The following is a 25,548-nucleotide window of genomic DNA, read 5'->3' on the forward strand; positions in this document are numbered from 1 at the left end:
TTCATCAGAATCAGTCACCAGTGCTGTATCATCTCAGTTAATTTGACCCTCAACCCTACTGAACCTAATAACCTTGCTCTTCTTCACATTCTCTTTCTTCTTTCACACAATTTAGTAATTGTGTGAAAACTTCTGCAGTTTTTTCATCAGAATCAGTCACCAGTGCTGTATCATCTCAGTTAATTTGACCCTCAACCCTACTGAACCTAATAACCTTGCTCTTCTTCACATTCTCTTTCTTCTTTCACACAATTTAGTAATTGTGTGAAAACTTCTGCAGTTTTTTCATCAGAATCAGTCACCAGTGCTGTATCATCTCAGTTAATTTGACCCTCAACCCTACTGAACCTAATAACCTTGCTCTTCTTCACATTCTCTTTCTTCTTTCACACAATTTAGTAATTGTGTGAAAACTTCTGCAGTTTTTTCATCAGAATCAGTCACCAGTGCTGTATCATCTCAGTTAATTTGACCCTCAACCCTACTGAACCTAATAACCTTGCTCTTCTTCACATTCTCTTTCTTCTTTCACACAATTTAGTAATTGTGTGAAAACTTCTGCAGTTTTTTCATCAGAATCAGTCACCAGTGCTGTATCATCTCAGTTAATTTGACCCTCAACCCTACTGAACCTAATAACCTTGCTCTTCTTCACATTCTCTTTCTTCTTTCACACAATTTAGTAATTGTGTGAAAACTTCTGCAGTTTTTTCATCAGAATCAGTCACCAGTGCTGTATCATCTCAGTTAATTTGACCCTCAACCCTACTGAACCTAATAACCTTGCTCTTCTTCACATTCTCTTTCTTCTTTCACACAATTTAGTAATTGTGTGAAAACTTCTGCAGTTTTTTCATCAGAATCAGTCACCAGTGCTGTATCATCTCAGTTAATTTGACCCTCAACCCTACTGAACCTAATAACCTTGCTCTTCTTCACATTCTCTTTCTTCTTTCACACACTTAACCAAACTCAGTTTCCAACTTCTGCAGTTTTTTCATCAGAATCAGTCACCAGTGCTGTATCATCTCAGTTAATTTGACCCTCAACCCTACTGAACCTAATAACCTTGCTCTTCTTCACATTCTCTTTCTTCTTTCACACAATTTAGTAATTGTGTGAAAACTTCTGCAGTTTTTTCATCAGAATCAGTCACCAGTGCTGTATCATCTCAGTTAATTTGACCCTCAACCCTACTGAACCTAATAACCTTGCTCTTCTTCACATTCTCTTTCTTCTTTCACACAATTTAGTAATTGTGTGAAAACTTCTGCAGTTTTTTCATCAGAATCAGTCACCAGTGCTGTATCATCTCAGTTAATTTGACCCTCAACCCTACTGAACCTAATAACCTTGCTCTTCTTCACATTCTCTTTCTTCTTTCACACAATTTAGTAATTGTGTGAAAACTTCTGCAGTTTTTTCATCAGAATCAGTCACCAGTGCTGTATCATCTCAGTTAATTTGACCCTCAACCCTACTGAACCTAATAACCTTGCTCTTCTTCACATTCTCTTTCTTCTTTCACACAATTTAGTAATTGTGTGAAAACTTCTGCAGTTTTTTCATCAGAATCAGTCACCAGTGCTGTATCATCTCAGTTAATTTGACCCTCAACCCTACTGAACCTAATAACCTTGCTCTTCTTCACATTCTCTTTCTTCTTTCACACAATTTAGTAATTGTGTGAAAACTTCTGCAGTTTTTTCATCAGAATCAGTCACCAGTGCTGTATCATCTCAGTTAATTTGACCCTCAACCCTACTGAACCTAATAACCTTGCTCTTCTTCACATTCTCTTTCTTCTTTCACACACTTAACCAAACTCAGTTTCCAACTTCTGCAGTTTTTTCATCAGAATCAGTCACCAACTTCTGCAGTTTTTTCATCAGAATCAGTCACCAGTGCTGTATCATCTCAGTTAATTTGACCCTCAACCCTACTGAACCTAATAACCTTGCTCTTCTTCACATTCTCTTTCTTCTTTCACACAATTTAGTAATTGTGTGAAAACTTCTGCAGTTTTTTCATCAGAATCAGTCACCAGTGCTGTATCATCTCAGTTAATTTGACCCTCAACCCTACTGAACCTAATAACCTTGCTCTTCTTCACATTCTCTTTCTTCTTTCACACAATTTAGTAATTGTGTGAAAACTTCTGCAGTTTTTTCATCAGAATCAGTCACCAACTTCTGCAGTTTTTTCATCAGAATCAGTCACCAGTGCTGTATCATCTCAGTTAATTTGACCCTCAACCCTACTGAACCTAATAACCTTGCTCTTCTTCACATTCTCTTTCTTCTTTCACACAATTTAGTAATTGTGTGAAAACTTCTGCAGTTTTTTCATCAGAATCAGTCACCAACTTTTGCAGTTTCTTGCCCGAATGAGCCACCAGCGCTGTATCATCAGCGAACAACTAAATCACTTCCCAAGCCCTCTCATCTAGAACAGACTGCATACTTGGCTTCTCTCCAAGACTCTTGCAATTTCTTCCCTCTACCTTATCCACAAACAAATTTAACAGCCATGGTGACATTTTACTCTCCATGCCACAGAATAACCTACACTTGGAACTTCTAGTCCTTCTCTCTTCTTATTCATATGCATGCCTTTCACCTCTAATAGAAATTTTTCACTGCTTCTAGTAGCTTCTTTGCTCACCGTATAATCTTAACATCTACAAGGCATCTCTGTCAGCCTTATTATATGCTTTCTTCAGATCCATAAATTCCATATACAAATTCTCCTGTTCTTTATGTATTTCTCACACACATTTGTTAAAGCAAACACCTGATCCCCATATCCTCCACCATTTCTGAATCCCTATTGTTTCTCCCCAGTGTGATACTCTGTACATACCTTCACCCTCTCAGTCACCACTTTCCCATACAAGTTACAGGTGGACACAACAAACTTATACCTTTGTGGTACTATACATGTGTTCTGTCAATCCTCAGGCAACTTACTGTTATTTATACATGCATTGAAAATATGGACATATGGAGAGAGTGAGTGAGGAAAGATTGACCAAGAGGATATATGTGTCGGAGGTGGAGGAAACGAGGAGAAGTGGGAGACCAAATTGGAGGTGGAAAGATGGAGTGAAAAAGATTTTGTGTGATCGGGGCCTGAACATGCAGGAGGGTGAAAGGAGGGCAAGGAATAGAGTGAATTGGATCAATGTGGTATACTGGGGTTGACGTGCTGGCAGTGGATAGAATCAGGGCATGTGAAGCGTGTGGGGTAAACCATGGAAAGCTGTGTAGGTATGTATATTTGCGTGTGTGGACGTATGTGTATACATATGTATGGGGGTGGGTTGGGCCATTTCTTTCGTCTGTTTCCTTGCGCTACCTCGCAAACGCAGGAGACAGCGACAAAGCAAAAAAAAAAAAAAAAATTATTTATGTTGATATGTATATGTATGTGTATGTGTTTGTATGGGCATTTATGTATATATATGTATATATGAGTGGATGGGCCATTCTTCATTTGTTTCCTGGTGCTACCTCGCTAACGCAGGAAACAGTGATTTTGTATAATAGATAAATGAAATGGATGTATATTATTGTTATTATTATATTATTATACTTAACCGCCATCTCCCGTGTTAGTGTGGTGGCGCAAGGAAACAGACAAGGAATGGCCCAACCCACCCATATACCCATGTATATTCATAAACATTCACACGCATATATATACATACATATACATTTCAACATCTTTTTCTTTCAAACTATTCGCCATTTCCCGCATTAGCGAGGTAGCGTTAAGAACAGAGGACTGGGCCTTTGAGGGAATACCCTCACCTGGCCCAATTCTCTGTTCCTTCTTTTGGAAAATTAAAAAAAAACGAGAGGGGAGGATTTCCAGCCCCCCGCTCCCTCCCCTTTTAGTCGCCTTCTACGACACGCAGGGAACACGTGGGAAGCATTCTTTCTCCCCTATCCCCAACATATACATACATATACATTTACATTTATAGATTATACTTTTTCGCTGACTCCTGTGTTAGCAAGGTAGCACAAGGAAACAGATGAAAGAATGGCCCAACCCACCCATATACAAATGTGTATACATACACATCCACACATGCACACATACATACCTATACATTTCATCATATACATATATATACATATTTATATTTATTTATTTTGCTTTGTCGCTGTCTCCCGTGTTAGCGAGGTAGCACAAGGAAACAGACGAAAGAATGGCCCAACCCACCCACATACACATGTATATACATACACGTCCACACACAGCACATATACATACCTATACATCTCAATGTATACATATATATACACACACAGACATATACATATAAACACATGTACATAATTCATACTTGTTGCCTTTATTCTTTCCCATTACCGCCCAGCCCTACATGAAATGACAACCCCCTCCCCCTGCACACGTGCTAGGTAGCGCTAAAAAATGACAACAAAGGCTACATTCACTCACACTCAGTCTCTAGCTGTCATGTAATAATGCACTGAAATCACAGCTCCCTTTCCACATCCAGGCCCCGCAAAACTTTCCATGGTTTACCCCAGATGCTTCACACACCCTGGTTCAATCCATTGACAGCACGTCGACCCCGGTATACCACATCATTCCAGTTCACTCTATTCCTCGCACGCCTTTCACCCTCCTGCATGTTCAGGCCCCGATCGCTCAAAATCTTTTTCACTTCATCCTTCCACCTCCAATTTGGTCTCCCACTTCTCCTCATTCCCTCCACCTCTGACACATATATCCTCTTTGTCAATCTTTCCTCACTCATTCTCTCCATGTGACCAAACCATTTCAAAACACCCTCCTTTGCTCTCTCAACCACACTCTTTTTATTACCACACATCTCTCTTACCCTTTCATTGCTTACTCGATCAAACCACCTCACACCACATACTGTCCTCAAACATCTCATTTCCAACACGTGCACCCTCCTCCGCACAACCCTATCTGTAGCCCATGCCTCACAACCATATAACATTGTTGGAACCATTATTCCATCAAACATACCCATTTTTGCTTTCCGAGAGAATGTTCTCGCCTTCCAAACATTTTTCAATGCTCCCATAACTTGCACCCCCTCCCCACCCTGTGACTCACTTCTGCTTCCATGATTCCATCAGCTATCCACTCCCAGATATCTAAAACACTTCACTTCCTCCAGTTTTTCTCCATTCAAGCATATACATATACATACACACATATACATATATACACATGTATATGTCCATACTTGCTGCCTTCATCCATTTCCCGTTGCCACCCTGCCACAAACAAAATAAGCTTTCACCCTCCTTTATGTTCAGGTCCCTACTGCTTAAAATCTTTTTCACTCCATCCTACCACCTCCAATTTGGTCTCCTGCTTCTCCTTCTTCCCTCCATTTCTGACACATATATCCTCTTTGTCCATCTTTCCTCACTCATTCTCTCCATGTGTCCAAACCATTTCAACACACCTTCTTATGCTCTCTCAACCATTCTCTTTTTATCACCACACATCTCCCCTATCATTTCATTACTTACATTATCAAACCACCTCACAACACATATTGTCCTCAAACATTTCATTTCCAACACATCCACCCTCCTCCTTACATCCCTATCTATAGCCCATGCCTCACAACTTGTTAACATTGTTGGAACAACTATTCCTTCAAACATACCCATTTTTGCTCTCAGAGATAACGTTCTCACCTTCCACATATTTTTCAGCGCTTCAGAACCTTCGACTGTGACTCACTTCCACTTCCATGGTTCCATCCGATGCTAAATCCACTCCCAGATATCTAAAACACTCCACTTCCTCCAGTTTTTCTCTGTTCCAACTTACCTTCGTACTGAACCTTGCTCTTATTCACATTCACTCTCAACTTTCTTCTTTCACACACTTAACCAAACTCAGTTTCCAACTTCTGCAGTTTCTCACCCGAATCAGCCACCAGTGCTGTATCATCTCAGTTAATTTGACCCTCAACCCTACTGAACCTAATAACCTTGCTCTTCTTCACATTCTCTTTCTTCTTTCACACACTTTACCAAACTCAGTCACCAACTTTTGCAGTTTCTTGCCCGAATGAGCCACCAGCGCTGTATCATCAGCGAACAACTAAATCACTTCCCAAGCCCTCTCATCGGGAACAGACTGCATATTTGCCCCTCTCTCCAAACCTTTTGCATCCACCTCCCTAACCACCCCAGGGAGAATGGTTTGGTAAACAGAGTAGAGGTAGTGAAAGCTATGCGGAAGATGGAAGCCAGCACGACGGTGGGTTTGGATGGTATAGCAGTGGAATTTATTAAAAAAGGGTGTGACTATGTTGTTGATTGGTTGGTATGGATATTCAGTGTATTTATGGATCATGGTAAAGTGCCTGAGGATTGGTGGAATTCATGCATAGTGGAAGTGAGTCACAGGGTGGGGGAGGGAGCGAAGGTTCTGGGAGCATTGAAGAATGTGTGGAAGGCAAGAACATTATCTCTGAGAGCAAGAACGGGTATGTTTGAAGGAATAGTGGTTCCAACAGTATCATATTCTTGTGAGGCAGAGGCTGTAGATAAGGTTTTGTGGAGGAGGGTGGATGTGTTGGAAATGGAAATGTTTGAGGAACAGACAAAAAAGGCCACATTTGTTCGCACTCAGTCTTTAGCTGTCATGTGTAATTCACCAAAACCACATCTCCCTTTCCTTATCCAGGCCCCACAGACCTTTCTATGGTTTATCCCAGATGCTTTACATGCCCTGGTTCAATCCATTGACAGCACGTCAACCCTGGTATAGCACATAATTCCAATTCTCTCTATTCCTTGCACACCTTTCACCCTCATGTATATACAGGATTCAGTTGCTCAAAATCTTTTTCACTCCATCCTTCCTTCTCCAATTTGGTCTCCCGCTTCTCTTTCTTCCCTCCACCTCTGACACATATATCATCTTTGTCAATCTTTTCTCATTCATTCTTTCCGTGTCCAAACCATTTCAACACACCCTCTTCTGCTCTCTCAACCACACTTCTTATTACCTCACATCTCTCTTACCCTTTCATTAGTTACTCCATCAAACCACCCCAATTCACATATTGTCCTCAAGCATTTCATTTCTAACAACTTTCTTGTTTTACACATTTTACCAAACTCAGTCACCAACTTCTGCAGTTTCTCATCCGAATCAGCCAAAAGCGCTGCATCATCAGCAAACAACTGACTCACTTCCCAAGCCCTCTCATCCACAACATACTGCATACTTGCCCCTCTCTCCAAAACTCTTGCATTCACCCCCAAACCACCCCAGGGAGAATGGTTTGGTAAAAGAGTAGAGGTAGTGAAAGCTTTGCAGAAGAGAGAATCCGGCAAGGTGGTGGGTTTGGATGATATTGCAGTGGAATTTATAAAAAAAAAGGGGGTGACTGTGTTGTTCATTTGGTTGGTGTGGATATTGTCCTCAAACATTTCATTTCAAACACATCCACCCTCCTCTGCACAACCTTATCTACAGCCCATGCCTTGCAACCATGTAACTTGTTGGAACCACTATACCTTCAAACATCCCATTTTTGCTCTCTTGAGATATTCTCTCCTTTTACACATTCTTCAACGCACCCAGAACCTTTGCCCCCTCCCCCATCCTGTGACTCACTTCCTCTTCCATGGTTCCATCCACTGCTAAGTCCATTCCCAGGTATCTAAAACACTTCACTTCCTCCAGTTTTTCTCCATTCAAACTTACCTCCCAGTTAACTTGTCCCTGAACCCTACTGAACCTAATAACCTTGCTCTTTTTCACATTTACTCTCTGCTTTCTTCTTTCACACAATTTAGTAATTGTGTGAAAACTTCTGCAGTTTTTCATCAGAATCAGTCACCAGTGCTGTATCATCAGCAAACAACAACTGACTGACTTCCCAAGCCCTCTCATCTAGAACAGACTGCATACTTGCCCCTCTCTCCAAAACTCTTGCATTCACCTCCCTAGCCACCCCATCCAGAAATAAAATTAAACAACCATAGAGACATCATGCACCTCTGCCTGTAAACTGACATTCACTGGGAACCAATCACTTTCCTCTCTTCCTGCTCATACACATGCCTTACATTCTTGGAAAAAACTTTTCAATGTTTCTAGCAAGTTATCTCCCACACCATATACTCTTAAAACCCTCCACAAAGCATCCCTATCAACCCTATCATATTCCTTCTCCAGATCCATAAATGCTACATACAAAACCATCTGTTTTTCTAAGTATTTTTCACATACATTCTTCAAAGCAAACGCCTCATCCACACATCCTCTACCACTTCTGAAACCACACTGCTTTTCCCCAATCTGATGCCTTTACCCTCACAGGCATTACCTTTACATATTATTTCTCAGGAATACTCAACAAACTTATGCATCTGTAATTTGAACACTTACCTTTATCCCCTTTGCCTTGTACAGTGGCACTATTTATGCAGTCTGCCAATCCTGTACAGTGGCACTATTTATGCATTCTGCCAATCCTGTACAGTGGCACTATTTATGCATTCCGCCAATCCTCAGGCACTTCACCATAATCCATACATATGTTGAATATCTTTACCAACCAATCAATAACATAGTCACCATCTTTTTTAATAAGTTCCATTGCAGTATCATCCAAACTCACCTCCTTGCTGGCTTTCATCCTCCATAAAGCTTTCACTACCTCTTCCCTGTTTACCAAACCATTCTCCCTGACCATCTCACTACACACACCACCCCGACCAAAACACACCATATCTGCCACTATATCATCAAAAACATTCAACATACCTTCAAAATACTCACTCCATCTCCTTCTCACTACATCACTACTTGTTATTACCTCCCCATTTACCCCCTTCACCGATGTTCCCATTTATTTTCTTGTCTTACTCACTGTATTTACCTCGTTCTAAAACGTTTTTATTCTCCCTAAAGTTTAATGATGCTCTTTCCCCCCAATTCTCATTTGCCCTCTTTTTCACCTCTTGGACCTTTCTCTTGACCTCCTGCTGCTTTCTTTTGTACATCTCCCAGTCATTTGCACTGCTTCCCTGCAAAAATCGTTCAGACGCCTGTCTCTTCTCTTTCACTAACAATTTCATCCCACTACCCATTCTATCTGCCCCCTTTCACCTTTCTCATGCCAGATGCATCTTTTGTGCAAGCCGTCACTGCCTCCCAAAATACATCCCATTCCTCCTCCACTCCCTTTATCTCACTTGCGCAAGCATGTACAAACACACATAAATACATCCATATTTTTTTATTTTTTTATTATACTCAGTCACTGTGTCCTGCGTTAGTGAGGTAGCGCAAGGAAACAGATGAAAGAATGGCCCAACCCACCCACATACACATGCATATACATAAACGCCCACAAACGCACATAATACATACCTATACATTTTTCAACATTTTTTTCTTTATTTTTAAACTTTGCCGCTGTCTCCTGCGTTAGCGAGGTAGCGTAAGGAAACAGACGAAAGAATGGCCCAACCAACCCACATATACATGTATATACATAAACACCCACACACGCACATATACATACCTGTACATGGGGATGGGGAGAAAGAATACTTCCCACGTATTCCCTGCGTGTTGTAGAAGGTGACTAAAAGGGGAGGGAGCGGGGGGGGCTGGAAATCCTCCCCTCTCGTTTTTTTAATTTTCCAAAAGAAAAAGCAGAGAAGGGGGCCAGGTGAGGGTATTCCCTCAAAGGCCCAGTCCTCTGTTCTTAATGCTACCTCACTAATGCGGGAAATGGCGAATAGTATGAAAAAAGAATTTCAATGTATAAATACATAGATATATACATATATGTGCGCAGGAGGATGGATGTGCTGGAAATGAGATGTTTGAGGACAATGTGTGGTGTGAGGTGGTTTGATTGAGTGAGTAACGTAAGGGTAAGAGAGATGTGTGGAAATAAAAAGAGCGTGGTTGAGAGAGCAGAAGAGGGTGTTTTGAAGTGGTTTGGGCACATGGAGAGAATGAGTGAGGAAAGATTGACCAAGAGGATATATGTGTCGGAGGTGGAGGGAACGAGGAGAATAGGGAGACCAAATTGGAGGTGGAAAGATGGAGTGAAAAAGATTTTGTGTGATCGGGGCCTGAACATGCAGGAGGGTGAAAGGAGGGCAAGGAATAGAGTGAATTGGAGCGATGTGGTATACCGGGGTTGACGTGCTGTCAGTGGATTGAATCAAGGCATGTGAAGCGTCTGGGGTAAACCATGGAAAGCTGTGTAGGTATGTATATTTGCGTGTGTGGACGTATGTATATACATGTGTATGGGGGTGGGTTGGGCCATTTCTTTCGTCTGTTTCCTTGCGCTACCTCGCAAACGTGGGAGACAGCGACAAAGTATAATAAAAATAAAGAATATACATATATATGCATGTACATATTCATACTCACTGCTTTCATCCATTGCCATCGCCACCCCACCACACATGAAACAGGACCCCTCCCTCTGCGCACACGTGAGGTTGCCATAGGAGAAGGACAACAACGGCCACATTTGTTCCCTAAATACATCCCATTCCTCCTCCACTCCCTTTACCTCACTTGCGCAAGCATGTACAAATACACATAAATACATCCACCTGTCATGTGTAATGCACTGAAACCACAGCTCCCTGTCCATGGTTTACCCCAGATGCTTCACATTCCCTGGTTCAATCCATTGACAGCACGTCGACCCTGATATACCACATCATTCTAATTCACTCTATTCCTTGCACGCCTCTCACCCTTCTGTGTGTTCGGGCCCTGATTGCTCAAAGTCATTTTCACTCCATCTTTCCACCTCCAGTTTGGTCTCCCACTTCTTGTTCCCTCCACCTCTGACACCTATATCCTCTTTGTCAATCTTTCCTCACTCATTCTCTCCATGTGACCAAATCATTTCAATACACCCTCTTCTGCTCTCTCAACCACATTCTTTTTATTACCACACATCTCTCTTACCCTTTCATTACTTTCTCGATGAAACCACCTCACACCATATATTGTCCTCAAACATCTCATTTCCAACACATCCACCCTTCTCTGCACAACTGTACATGCATACATATATAATACATACTCATACATATGCAGGTCCTGTCAGAAAAAATTGGCATGATAGACCTCTTGCCATAATTTTTTCCTGTTTGTATCATACTCCCAAAACATGACTCTGAAATGATGAAAAATACTAGGGCATTCCATGGATGTTGGTTGTTTGGGGGGAACCCCCTAGGATAGCAACAGGTGGTGGTCAGTCTACCTGAAGGTATTATGGTGGGTTGATGTATTTTCTGTTGTCCCTGACATAAGCTTGTTTATTCCACCTATGAGTACTTTTTGGTGGGTCTGTGCTGCAATGTCTGGCCTTAAGGACTTGTCTAAAGAGGATATTGTTGATATTGTACTCTTGAGCAAGGCATGGAAGTGTAATAAAGAAATAGCTGGCACGACGAAGAGTGCAAAGATGGATGAAGCGCTTCGTTAATGGTGGCATTGACATTCCTGCCTGGAACAAACAACCTGGACGATTTCGTATCACTTGCCACTGTACTTAGAAGATTATCCAATGGCATGTAGACAAGAATCCACATATTTCATTATGATAGTTAAGAGAAGATAGCCATAGGCTACTTGGTCATGTGTTTGTACATACTATTTGTTGCTGGCTTCATGATGGCTTGAAATTCGAGAAGTGTATGTCTTGCAAGAAACTGCTTCTGACAGACTGCCAGCACAAGAATAGACTCGCATTTTCCAAGAAATATTGAAAGTGGCACTACGAAAAGTGGAGGAAAGTGTTGTCTTGTGAGACTACATTTGATGTTACTGTCATGGCACCTGTGGTGGCAAAGTTTACTGGAGGCCTGTTAGTGACCTATACGACCCTAAGTACATTTAAGCAACTGTAAAATTTCCAGACTCACTTATGGTGTAGGGGTTTTTGGGTATAATGGTGTTGGAAATCTTGTGTTTTTACCTTGAAATGTGACTATGAATCATAATTGATATCTGGAGCTGTTGTGTGATGAATTACCTGACTATTTTGAGAAGACTGGTTGTGATATTTATATGAAAGATGGTATACAGTGCCACACTGCTAAATTGATATGTGATTGATTTGCATTTTGTTATGTGAGATACATTTAGGACTGTCCAGGTAACTCACCTGACTTTAATCCCATGGAGAACTTGGGGTTGATTATGAAGTCACAGTTGTGTGGGTGGGATACATCTAGCATTCCTAAGCTCCTGGCCACCTTCAGCCTCTTGCAGCATCTGTTACCAAGTGCCTTCAGGATTATATTAAGGCCAAGGGATGTCAAATGGGAAGTACAAAGGGGTATGAGTACCTGATTTAGGAAACACGAAGGAAGGCCACATTTGCTCACATCTTTACACAAGCTGTCATGTGTAATGCACTGAAACCATCGCATCCCTTTCCACATCCAGGCTCCACAAACCTTTCCATGGTTTATCCTGGACTTTTCACATACCTTCACATGCTCTGGGTAAGTCCATTGATGGCACAGTGACCCCATTATACCACATCATTCCAATTTTCTCTATTAATCCTTGCATGCTTTTCACCCTCCTGCATGTTCAGGTCCTGATCTATCTAAATCTTTTTTATTCCATTCTTTCCTCTCCAGTTTGGTCTCCTGCTTTTCTTTGTTCCCACCACTTCTGATACATATAGTCTCTTTGTTAGCTTTCTCTCTTATTTTCTCCATATGTCCAAACCATTTCAACACCCTCTTCTGCTACTCAACCACACTCTTTTTATATCCACACATTTCTTTTACCCTTTCACTACTTACTCAATCAAACCACCTCACATGACGTATTGTCCTCAAACATTTCATTTTGAACAAATCCACCTTCCTTTGTGCAATCCTATCTATGGCCCATGCCTCGCAACCACATAGTATTGTTGGAACTGCTATTCCTTCATACATAACCGTAATTGCTTTCCAAGATAACATTCTATCTTTCCACACATTCTTCATTGCTCCCAGAACCATTGCCCCCTCCCCCACCCTATGTCTCACTTTTGCTTCCATGGTTCCATTGACTGCGAAATCCACACCTAGATACCTATAACACTTGCTTTCCTTCGATTTTTCTGTCTAGACTTACATCCCAATTAACTTGTCCCTCAACCCTGCTGAACCTAACAACTGTGCTTTTATTCATATTTACTCTCAACTTTCTTCTTCGACACACTCTTTTGAACTCAAGTCACCAACTTTTGCAGTTTCTTATTTTAATCAGCCACCATGCTGTACCTTCAGCAAACAACAAATGATTCATTTCCCAGGCCCTCTCATTCCCCACAGACTGCAAACTCACCCCTCTCCACAAGACTTTTGCATTTACCTCCCCCAAAACCTCATCCATAAACAAATTCAACAGCCATGGTGACATCACACACCACTGCCGCAGACCGACCTTCTCAGGGAACCATTCACTCTCCTCTCTTCCTAGTCATGCACATGCCTTACACCCTTGATACAAACTTCTGTGCTTCTAGCAGCTTACCTCCCACACAATATGTTCGTAAGATCCTCTACAAAACATCTCTTACCACCCTATTGTGTGCCTTTTCCAGATCCATAAGTGCCACTTGTAAATCCATCTGTTTTTCCAAGTATTTCTCACACTCGTTCTTCAAAGCAAACACTGATCCACACATCCTCTACCACTTCTGAAACCACACTGCTCCTCCCCAATCTGATGCTCTGTACATTCCTTCACCCTTTCAATCAGTACCCTCCTATACAGTTTTCCAGGTATACTCAAGAAACTTATGCCTTTGAAGTTTAATCACTCGCCTTTATCCCCTTTCCCTTTACACATTAGCACTACATGCATTCTGCCAATCCTTAAGCACTTTACCATTATCCATGCTGCTTTCTCTTATACATACATCCCTCTATCACGTTCACTCATTCCTTGTAAGTACCGCCAAAATGCTTCATTCTTCTTTCACTAGCAACTCTACTTCTTTATCCCACCAATGACTACCATCTCTAATATGCCCACCACCCACCTTTCTTATGCCACGTGTATCACTTGTGCATGCCATCACTACTTCCCAAAATACCTCCCTTTCCTCACCCACTCCCCTCACTTCATTTGCTCTCACCTTTTGCCATTCTACATTCAGTCTCCCCTGGTATTTCTTCGTGCATTAGTATTCAAGGTTGTTTCTTATTTTGGTTATGGCTTTTTCATCTTCCCTTTCCCTGTGTATCATGTATCATTTTTAGTGTATTTTTTTTTTTTTTTTTTTTTTTTTTTTTTTTTTTTTTTTTTTTTGCCGGTCTCCCGCATTTGTGAGGTAGCGCAAGGAAACAGACGAAAGAAATGGCCCAGCCCACCCCCATACACATGTATATACATAAGTCCACACATGCAAATATACATACCTACACAGCTTTCCATGGTTTACCCCAGACGCTTCACATGCCCTGATTCAATCCACTGACAGCACGTCAACCCCAGTATACCACATCGATCCAATTCACTCTATTCCTTGCCCTCCTTTCACCCTCCTGCATGTTCAGGCCCCGATCACACAAAATCTTTTTCACTCCATCTTTCCACCTCCAATTTGGTCTCCCACTTCTCCTCGTTCCCTCCACCTCCGACACATATATCCTCTTGGTCAATCTTTCCTCTCTCATTCTCTCCATGTGCCCAAACCATTTCAAAACACCCTCTTCTGCTCTCTCAACCACGCTCTTTTTATTTCCACACATCTCTCTTACCCTTACGTTACTTACTCGATCAAACCACCTCACACCACACATTGTCCTCAAACAACTCATTTCCTGCACATCCATCCTCCTGCGCACAACTCTATCCATAGCCCACGCCTCGCAACCACACAACATTGTTGGAACCACTATTCCTTCAAACATAGCCATTTTTGCTTTCCGAGATAATGTTCTCGACTTCCACACATTCTTCAAGGCTCCCAGAATTTTCGCCCCCTCCCCCACCCTATGATCCACTTCCGCTTCCATGGTTCCATCCGCTGCCAGATCCACTCCCAGATATCTAAAACACTTTACTTCCTCCAGTTTTTCTCCATTCAAACTTACCTCCCAATTGACTTGACCCTCAACCCTACTGTACCTAATAACCTTGCTCTTATTCATATTTACTCTTAACTTTCTTCTTTCACACACTTTACCAAACTCAGTCACCAGCTTCTGCAGTTTCTCACATGAATCGGCCACCAGCACTGTATCATCAGTGAACAATAATTGACTCACTTCCCAAGCTCTCTCATCCCCAACAGACTTCATACTTGCCCCTCTTTCCAAAACTCTTGCATTCACCTCCCTAACAACCCCATCCATAAACAAATTAAACAACCATGGAGACATGATCTATGTCCAATAATTCACTTGATAGGTCTTTCCTTTGCTGGGTGAGCTGTGGCATCTTTAGAAGACCCACAAGTCTTTTTCATCTCCTGTGATGTACTTGTCTCTCTAACATTTACCTTTTATGCTTTCTTTCACTGGTGTATGTTTGTTGCATGTTGGAGTACTAAAGTGGTCATGTCATTTATGTACTCCTGTTTAACTTTACTTCTATTTCTTTGAGTGATGGAATAGTTGCTTCTCAGTTTTTCAAAATCTACAGTTTTCACATTCCAGGCAGTCGTGTTAATCTGTCTTATTTGCCTTATACATTTAATGGAAAGTGATTTTGCACAGTGGGTCTAAGTTTCTTGCAATTTGATTTTTAAGAGATAACTAACATATCGAGCTGAGAGAAACCGTGGAAAGGTCTGTGGGGGTCTGGTTTTGTATAGGGCCCTTTGGTATCAGTACATTACAAATGACAGCTAGAAAATGGATGAGAAAAATGCCTCCTTTCTCATCTGTCCCTCGTAATCAAGTTTAGAAAAAAAGAAAATAGTGATTAGGTGATATGCACAAGTTTTGTTCCAACACACCAGTAACACTGAGCAAGTTATGTTGAAAAACTTACATTTTCTTATGTATGGATTTTTTGACAATTTGCTCATACAGTTCTAGTTATTTACATGTATGTTTTCAGCACTTAATCATACCTTTTATTCCTTAATTAATATCTTTTTATTGTTCACTCACTTGATTTTTCACTTTATTTCCACAGGGTAACAGGAGATCAACATCAGCAACACTCCCCAAGAAACCATCCTACACAAACAAACGAATAGAACGAAAGCTGGTACCCCAAACAGAGAAACTGAGTGCAGAAGAACTGATGGAAACAGGAGTATATCAAAGATTTAATAGAGCTGTAGAAAAAATCTTTGACAATACTGAAGACCTGGATCTCAATGCAGAAATTGGTTAGTGTAAACATTTTTAGATTTTTCTTTTTATAATGTTCTAGTCATGGACATAAGAATTGATTAAAGTCAGGATGTGAGAGAAAGAAGAGTAAAAGAGAGGGGCTTAAAATAAATGAAAATCTAAGAGTTTCCAAATTAATTGAAAGCATGCCTCTTAAAAAGGGAAGGATTTTTTAGTTGTTAGGAAAAGCATGAGAAAGTGAAGAGGTCCAGAACTTAGATGCAGAGGGAAGGAAAGTGACATCACAATAGTCACTCTTCAGTCCAGTAACTACAAAAGTGATTTTGAGATGTGATGGTATGCTGAGCACATGCTCAGAGTAATATATGTTGAAGAGAGAATGAGGAGGGTTAAATGTTTTTTATTTTTCACAGACATAGATAGTTGGGGGTTTGGTTTTGATGTTAAATAGCTGATGTTAGCAAATTAGGTAAAGGTTGTTCTTTGCTTCTTTGTAGTACTAGCCTTGCATTTCTTGCAGAAGACCAGAATTGCAAAAAATTTTTTTTTTTTTTTTTTTTTTTTTTCTGTCTCCTGCGTTTGCGAGGTGCGCAAGGAAAACAGACGAAAGAAATGGACCAACCCACCCCCATACACATGTATATACATACGTCCACACACGCAAACATATATACCTACACAGCTTTCCATGTTTACCCCAGACGCTTCACATGCCCTGATTCAATCCACTGACAGCACGTCAACCCCAGTATACCACATCGATCCAATTCACTCTATTCCTTGCCCTCCTTTCACCCTCCTGCATGTTCAGGCCCCGATCACACTAAATCTTTTTCACTCCATCTTTCCACCTCCAATTTGGTCTCCCACTTCTCCTCGTTCCTCCACCTCCGACACATATATCCTCTTGGTCAATCTTTCCTCTCTCATTCTCTCCATGTGCCCAAACCATTTCAAAACACCCTCTTCTGCTCTCTCAACCACGCTCTTTTTATTTCCACACATCTCTCTTACCCTTACGTTACTTACTCGATCAAACCACCTCACACCACACATTGTCCTCAAACAACTCATTTCCTGCACATCCATCCTCCTGCGCACAACTCTATCCATAGCCCACGCCTCGCAACCACACAACATTGTTGGAACCACTATTCCTTCAAACATAGCCATTTTTGCTTTCCGAGATAATGTTCTCGACTTCCACACATTCTTCAAGGCTCCCAGAATTTTCGCCCCCTCCCCCACCCTATGATCCACTTCCGCTTCCATGGTTCCATCCGCTGCCAGATCCACTCCCAGATATCTAAAACACTTTACTTCCTCCAGTTTTTCTCCATTCAAACTTACCTCCCAATTGACTTGACCCTCAACCCTACTGTACCTAATAACCTTGCTCTTATTCATATTTACTCTTAACTTTCTTCTTTCACACACTTTACCAAACTCAGTCACCAGCTTCTGCAGTTTCTCACATGAATCGGCCACCAGCACTGTATCATCAGTGAACAATAATTGACTCACTTCCCAAGCTCTCTCATCCCCAACAGACTTCATACTTGCCCCTCTTTCCAAAACTCTTGCATTCACCTCCCTAACAACCCCATCCATAAACAAATTAAACAACCATGGAGACATGATCTATGTCCAATAATTCACTTGATAGGTCTTTCCTTTGCTGGGTGAGCTGTGGCATCTTTAGAAGACCCACAAGTCTTTTTCATCTCCTGTGATGTACTTGTCTCTCTAACATTTACCTTTTATGCTTTCTTTCACTGGTGTATGTTTGTTGCATGTTGGAGTACTAAAGTGGTCATGTCATTTATGTACTCCTGTTTAACTTTACTTCTATTTCTTTGAGTGATGGAATAGTTGCTTCTCAGTTTTTCAAAATCTACAGTTTTCACATTCCAGGCAGTCGTGTTAATCTGTCTTATTTGCCTTATACATTTAATGGAAAGTGATTTTGCACAGTGGGTCTAAGTTTCTTGCAATTTGATTTTTAAGAGATAACTAACATATCGAGCTGAGAGAAACCGTGGAAAGGTCTGTGGGGTCTGGTTTTGTATAGGGCCCTTTGGTATCAGTACATTACAAATGACAGCTAGAAAATGGATGAGAAAAATGCCTCCTTTCTTCATCTGTCCCTCGTAATCAAGTTTAGAAAAAAAGAAAATAGTGATTAGGTGATATGCACAAGTTTTGTTCCAACACACCAGTAACACTGAGCAAGTTATGTTGAAAAACTTACATTTTCTTATGTATGGATTTTTTGACAATTTGCTCATACAGTTCTAGTTATTTACATGTATGTTTTCAGCACTTAATCATACCTTTTATTCCTTAATTAATATCTTTTTATTGTTCACTCACTTGATTTTTCACTTTATTTCCACAGGGTAACAGGAGATCAACATCAGCAACACTCCCCAAGAAACCATCCTACACAAACAAACGAATAGAACGAAAGCTGGTACCCCAAACAGAGAAACTGAGTGCAGAAGAACTGATGGAAACAGGAGTATATCAAAGATTTAATAGAGCTGTAGAAAAAATCTTTGACAATACTGAAGACCTGGATCTCAATGCAGAAATTGGTTAGTGTAAACATTTTTAGATTTTTCTTTTTATAATGTTCTAGTCATGGACATAAGAATTGATTAAAGTCAGGATGTGAGAGAAAGAAGAGTAAAAGAGAGGGGCTTAAAATAAATGAAAATCTAAGAGTTTCCAAATTAATTGAAAGCATGCCTCTTAAAAAGGGAAGGATTTTTAGTTGTTAGGAAAAGCTTGAGAAAGTGAAGAGGTCCAGAACTTAGATGCAGAGGGAAGGAAAGTGACATCACAATAGTCACTCTTCAGTCCAGTAACTACAAAGTGATTTTGAGATGTGATGGTATGCTGAGCACATGCTCAGAGTAATATATGTTGAAGAGAGAATGAGGAGGGTTAAATGTTTTTTATTTTTCACAGACATAGATAGTTGGGGGTTTGGTTTTGATGTTAAATAGCTGATGTTAGCAAATTAGGTAAGGTTGTTCTTTGCTTCTTTGTAGTACTGCCTTGCATTTCTTGCAGAAGACCAGAATTGCAAAAAATTTTTTTTTTTTTTTTTTTTTTTTTCTGTCTCCTGCGTTTGCGAGGTAGCGCAAGGAAACAGACGAAAGAAATGGCCCAACCCACCCCCATACACATGTATATACATACGTCCACACACGCAAACATATATACCTACACAGCTTTCCATGGTTTACCCCAGACGCTTCACATGCCCTGATTCAATCCACTGACAGCACGTCAACCCCAGTATACCACATCGATCCAATTCACTCTATTCCTTGCCCTCCTTTCACCCTCCTGCATGTTCAGGCCCCGATCACACTAAATCTTTTTCACTCCATCTTTCCACCTCCAATTTGGTCTCCCACTTCTCCTCGTTCCCTCCACCTCCGACACATATATCCTCTTGGTCAATCTTTCCTCACTCATTCTCTCCATGTGCCCAAACCATTTCAAAACACCCTCTTCTGCTCTCTCAACCACGCTCTTTTTATTTCCACACATCTCTCTTACCCTTACGTTACTTACTCGATCAAACCACCTCACACCACACATTGTCCTCAAACAACTCATTTCCAGCACATCCATCCTCCTGCGCACAACTCTATCCATAGCCCACGCCTCGCAACCATACAACATTGTTGGAACCACTATTCCTTCAAACATAGCCATTTTTGCTTTCCGAGATAATGTTCTCGACTTCCACACATTCTTCAAGGCTCCCAGGATTTTCGCCCCCTCCCCCACCCTATGATCCACTTCCACTTCCATGGTTCCATCCGCTGCCAGATCCACTCCCAGATATCTAAAACACTTTACTTCCTCCAGTTTTTCTCCATTCAAACTTACTTCCCAATTGACTTGACCCTCAACCCTACTGTACCTAATTACCTTGCTCTTATTCACATTTACTCTTAACTTTCTTCTTTCACACACTTTACCAAACTCAGTCACCAGCTTCTGCAGTTTCTCACATGAATCAGCCACCAGCGCTGTATCATCAGCGAACAACAACTGACTCACTTCCCAAGCTCTCTCATCCCCAACAGACTTCATACTTGCCCCTCTTTCCAAAACTCTTGCATTCACCTCCCTAACAACCCCATCCATAAACAAATTAAACAACCATGGAGACATCACACACCCCTGCTGCAAACCTACATTCACTGAGAACCAATCACTTTCCTCTCTTCCTATACGTACACATGCCTTACATCCTCGATAAAAACTTTTCACTGCTTCTAACAACTTGCCTCCCACACCATATATTCTTAATACCTTCCACAGAGCATCTCTATCAACTCTATCATATGCCTTCTCCAGATCCATAAATGCTACATACAAATCCATTTGCTTTTCTAAGTATTTCTCACATACATTCTTCAAAGCAAACACCTGATCCACACATCCTCTACCACTTCTGAAACCACACTGCTCTTCCCCAATCTGATGCTCTGTACATGTCTTCACCCTCTCAATCAATACCGTCCCATATAATTTACCAGGAATACTCAACAAACTTATACCTCTGTAATTTGAGCACTCACTCTTATCCCCTTTGCCTTTGTACAATGGCACTATGCACGCATTCCGCCAATCCTCAGGCACCTCACCATGAGTCATACATACATTAAATAACCTTACCAACCAGTCAACAATACAGTCACCCCCTTTTTTAATAAAAGAAGAAGAAGGAGTCACGCGGGGAGTGCTCATCCTCCTCGAAGGCTCAGAGTGGGGTGCCTAAATGTGTGTGGATGTAACCAAGATGTGAAAAAAGGAGAGATAGGTAGTATGTTTGAGGAAAGGAACCTGGATGTTTTGGCTCTGAGTGAAACGAAGATCAAGGGTAAAGGGGAAGAGTGGTTTGGGAATGTCTGGGGAGTAAAGTCAGGGGTTAGTGAGAGGACAAGAGCAAGGGAAGGAGTAGCAATACTCCTGAAACAGGAGCTGTGGGAGTATGTGATAGAATGTAAGAAAGGAAATTCTCGATTAATATGGGTCGAGGTGGTGTGCAAAGTGAGAGGGTTAGGGAAAATGATTTGGTAAACAGAGAAGAGGTAGTGAAAGCTTTGCGGAAGATGAAAGCCGGCAAGGCAGCAGGTTTGGATGGTATTGCAGTGGAATTTATTAAAAAAGGGGGTGACTGTATTGTTGACTGGTTGGTAAGGTTATTTAATGTATGTATGACTCATGGTGAGGTGCCTGAGGATTGGCAGAATGCGTGCATAGTGCCATTGTACAAAGGCAAAGGGGATAAGAGTGAGTGCTCAAATTACAGAGGTATAAGTTTGTTGAGTATTCCTGGTAAATTATATGGGAGGGTATTGATTGAGAGGGTGAAGGCATGTACAGAGCATCAGATTGGGGAAGAGCAGTGTGGTTTCAGAGTGGTAGAGGATGTGTGGATCAGGTGTTTGCTTTGAAGAATGTATGTGAGAAATACTTAGAAAAGCAAATGGATTTGTATGTAGCATTTATGGATCTGGAGAAGGCATATGATAGAGTTGATAGAGATGCTCTGTGGAAGGTATTAAGAATATATGGTGTGGGAGGAAAGTTGTTAGAAGCAGTGAAAAGTTTTTATCGAGGATGTAAGGCATGTGTACGTGTAGGAAGAGAGGAAAGTGATTGGTTCTCAGTGAATGTAGGTTTGCGGCAGGGGTGTGTGATGTCTCCATGGTTGTTTAATTTGTTTATGGATGGGGTTGTTAGGGAGGTAAATGCAAGAGTTTTGGAAAGAGGAGCAAGTATGAAGTCTGTTGGGGATGAGAGAGCTTGGGAAGTGAGTCAGTTGTTGTTCGCTGATGATAGAGCGCTGGTGGCTGATTCATGTGAGAAACTGCAGAAGCTGGTGACTGAGTTTGGTAAAGTGTGTGGAAGAAGAAAGTTAAGAGTAAATGTGAATAAGAGCAAGGTTATTAGTTACAGTAGGGTTGAGGGTCAAGTCAATTGGGAGGTGAGTTTGAATGGAGAAAAACTGGAGGAAGTGAAGTGTTTTAGATATCTGGGAGTGGATCTGGCAGCGGATGGAACCATGGAAGCGGAAGTGGATCATAGGGTGGGGGAGGGGGCGAAAACTCTGGGGGCCTTGAAGAATGTGTGGAAGTCGAGAACATTATCTCGGAAAGCAAAAATGGGTATGTTTGAAGGAATAGTGGTTCCAACAATGTTGTATGGTTGCGAGGCGTGGGCTATGGATAGAGTTGTGCGCAGGAGGATGGATGTGCTGGAAATGAGATGTTTGAGGACAATGTGTGGTGTGCGGTGGTTTGATCGAGTGAGTAATGTAAGGGTAAGAGAGATGTGTGGAAATAAAAAGAGCGTGGTTGAGAGAGCAGAAGAGGGTGTTTTGAAGTGGTTTGGGCACATGGAGAGAATGAGTGAGGAAAGATTGACCAAGAGGATATATGTGTCGGAGGTGGAGGGAACGAGGAGAAGAGGGAGACCAAATTGGAGGTGGAAAGATGGAGTGAAAAAGATTTTGTGTGATCAGGGCCTGAACATGCAGGAGGGTGAAAGGAGGGCAAGGAATAGAGTGAATTGGAGCGATGTGGTATACCGGGGTTGACGTGCTGTCAGTGGATTGAATCAAGGCATGTGAAGCGTCTGGGGTAAACCATGGAAAGCTGTATAGGTATGTATATTTGCGTGTGTGGACGTATGTATATACATGTGTAGGGGGAGGTTGGGCCATTTCTTTCGTCTGTTTCCTTACGCTACCTCGCAAACGCGGGAGACAGCGACAAAGTATAATAAAATAAACTAAAATAAAACTGAAAGTTGATGGAGAGAGGTGGGTGATTATTGGTGCATATGCACCTGGGCATGAGAAGAAAGATCATGAGAGGCAAGTGTTTTGGGAGCAGCTGAATGAGTGTGTTAGTGGTTTTGATGCATGAGACCGGGTTATAGTGATGGGTGATTTGAATATTCAGCAAAGGTGAGTAATGTGGCAGTTGAGGGAATAATTGGTATACATGGGGTGTTCAGTGTTGTAAATGGAAATGGTGAAGAGCTTGTAGATTTATGTGCTGAAAAAGGAACATCTTTTTATTCTCCTTAAAATTTAATGATACTCTCTCACCCCAACTCTCATTTGCCCTCTTTTTCACCTCTTGCACCTTTCTCTTGACCTTTAGTCTCTTACTTTTATACATCTCCCACTCAATTGCATTTTTTCCCTGCAAAAATCGTCCAAATGCCTCTCTCTTCTCTTTCACTAATAATCTTACTTCTTCATCCCACCACTCACTACCCTTTCTAATCAACCCACCTCCCACTCTTCTCATGCCACAAGCATCTTTTGTGCAATCCATCACTGATTCCCTAAATACATCCCATTCCTCCCCCACTCCCCTTACTTCCATTGTTCTCACCTTTTTCCATTCTGTACTCAGTCTCTCCTGGTACTTCCTCACACAAGTCTCCTTCCCAAGCTCACTTACTCTCACCACCCTCTTCACCCCAACATTCACTCTTCTTTTCTGAAAACCCATGCAAATCTTCACCTTAGCCTCCACAAGATAATGATCAGACATCCCTCCCTGCAAATATATTTATATATTTATTTTGCTTTGTCGCTGTCTCCCGCGTTTGCGAGGTAGCACAAGGAAACAGACGAAAGAAATTGCCCAACCCACCCCCATACACAATGTATATACATACACGTCCACACACGCAAATATACATACCTATACATCTCAATGTACACATATATATACACACACAGACACATACATATATACCCATGCACACAATTCATACTGTCTGCCCCCATTCACTCCCATCCCCACCTCGCCACACATGGAATACCATCACCTTCCCCCCTCATGTGTGCGAGGTAGCACTAGGAAAAGACAACAAAGGCCCCATTCGTTCACACTCAGTCTCTAGCTGTCATGCAATAATGCCCGAAACCACAGCTCCCTTTCCACATCCAGGCCCCACACAACTTTCCATGGTTTACCCCAGACGTTCACATGCCCTGATTCAATCCACTGACAGCACGTCAACCCAAATGAAATATAATATTACTGTTTGAAATAAGAAATGCTATGAATGAAAAATGTACTGTGTGCATTCACATAGGTAGAGACCATTTGTAGAATTAAATGGTTTATGTAGAAGCACCACTGTCTGGTGGTTCATTTCTTGGTGTTTTGCTTATATATGATGTCAATGAAGAAATGAAATAGGTAAAATAGATATGGAAAAGATTATATTAAAAACTAAGTACAGAAACAGTGGATGATCATTTTAGCATTGTCCAAGGGAGGCAGTCTAGTTCAGTTTTAGTATATGGTTGTAATACAATCTGATTTTTGATGTATTTATGTATATTAACATACATTTTGAGTGATTGGGGCCTGAACATGCAGGAGGGTGAAAGGCGTGCAAGGAATAGAGTGAATTGGAACGATGTGGTATACCGGGGTCGACGTGCTGTCAGTGGATTGAACCAGGGCGTGTGAAGCGTCTGGGGTAAACCATGGAAAGTTCTGTGGGGACTGGATATGCAAAGGGAGCTGTGGTTTCAGTGCATTATACATGACAGCTAGAGACTGAGTGTGAACGAATGTGGCCTCTGCTGTCTTTTCCTTGCACTACCTCGAGCACATGGGGGGGGGTTGTTTTTTCATGTGTGGCGGGATGGCGATGGGAATGAATAAAGGCAGACAGTTGAGATGTATAGGTATGTATATTTGCATGTGTGGACGTGTATGTATATACATGTGTATGTGGGTGGGTTGGGCCATTCTTTCGTCTGTTTCCTTGCGCTACCTCGCTAACTCGGGGTACAGCGACAAAGCAAGATAAATATGAAATAAATTAAACTCTTGTTTATCCAGCATTTGTTCCAGTGGCAATTTTTCAAAATCCACATTATGGGTCTTATCTTATTATAACATGAACTAGCAGCAACAGCTAGCTGTTCAGATTTAATGCCATGTGGACAGTTTTTCCAGTTCCATGAATGATACCCTTTTGTGTACAAGTCACCAAGTGGTATGCGTCCTGGACATGCAAATTCAGTACATTACCAATTTTTTGTATTATCTTCATATGATATAACATTATATGTGCAGATAACCTCCAAAATGTCTGTAACAAATCCAAAGCTTAAAGCTAG

The 25,548-nt window shown here is 41.4% G+C and overlaps 2 protein-coding genes across 3 annotated transcripts in view; both read left to right on the top strand.

The window, feature by feature from the left end:
- The window catches only part of LOC139749880 (uncharacterized), a 496,304-nt gene extending 479,852 nt beyond the window's left edge, over nucleotides 1-16,452 (top strand). Inside the window, exon 10 of one of the 2 annotated variants that reach the window (XM_071664258.1) lies at nucleotides 16,192-16,452. In XM_071664258.1, the coding sequence (XP_071520359.1) occupies nucleotides 16,192-16,395 (204 nt within the window). In that variant the 3' untranslated portion in view covers nucleotides 16,396-16,452. The remainder of the gene's footprint in view (nucleotides 1-16,191) is intronic. The other variant, XM_071664259.1, reaches the window with a different exon arrangement.
- Nucleotides 16,453-18,749: 2,297 nt separating this feature from the next.
- The window catches only part of LOC139749881 (nipped-B-like protein A), a 33,411-nt gene continuing 26,612 nt past the window's right edge, over nucleotides 18,750-25,548 (top strand). Inside the window, exon 1 of the mRNA XM_071664260.1 lies at nucleotides 18,750-18,952. Within this exon, the coding sequence (XP_071520361.1) occupies nucleotides 18,865-18,952 (88 nt within the window). The 5' untranslated portion in view covers nucleotides 18,750-18,864. The remainder of the gene's footprint in view (nucleotides 18,953-25,548) is intronic.

This window comes from Panulirus ornatus, chromosome 8 (assembly GCF_036320965.1).
Source record: "Panulirus ornatus isolate Po-2019 chromosome 8, ASM3632096v1, whole genome shotgun sequence".
Lineage (NCBI taxonomy): Eukaryota > Metazoa > Arthropoda > Malacostraca > Decapoda > Palinuridae > Panulirus > Panulirus ornatus.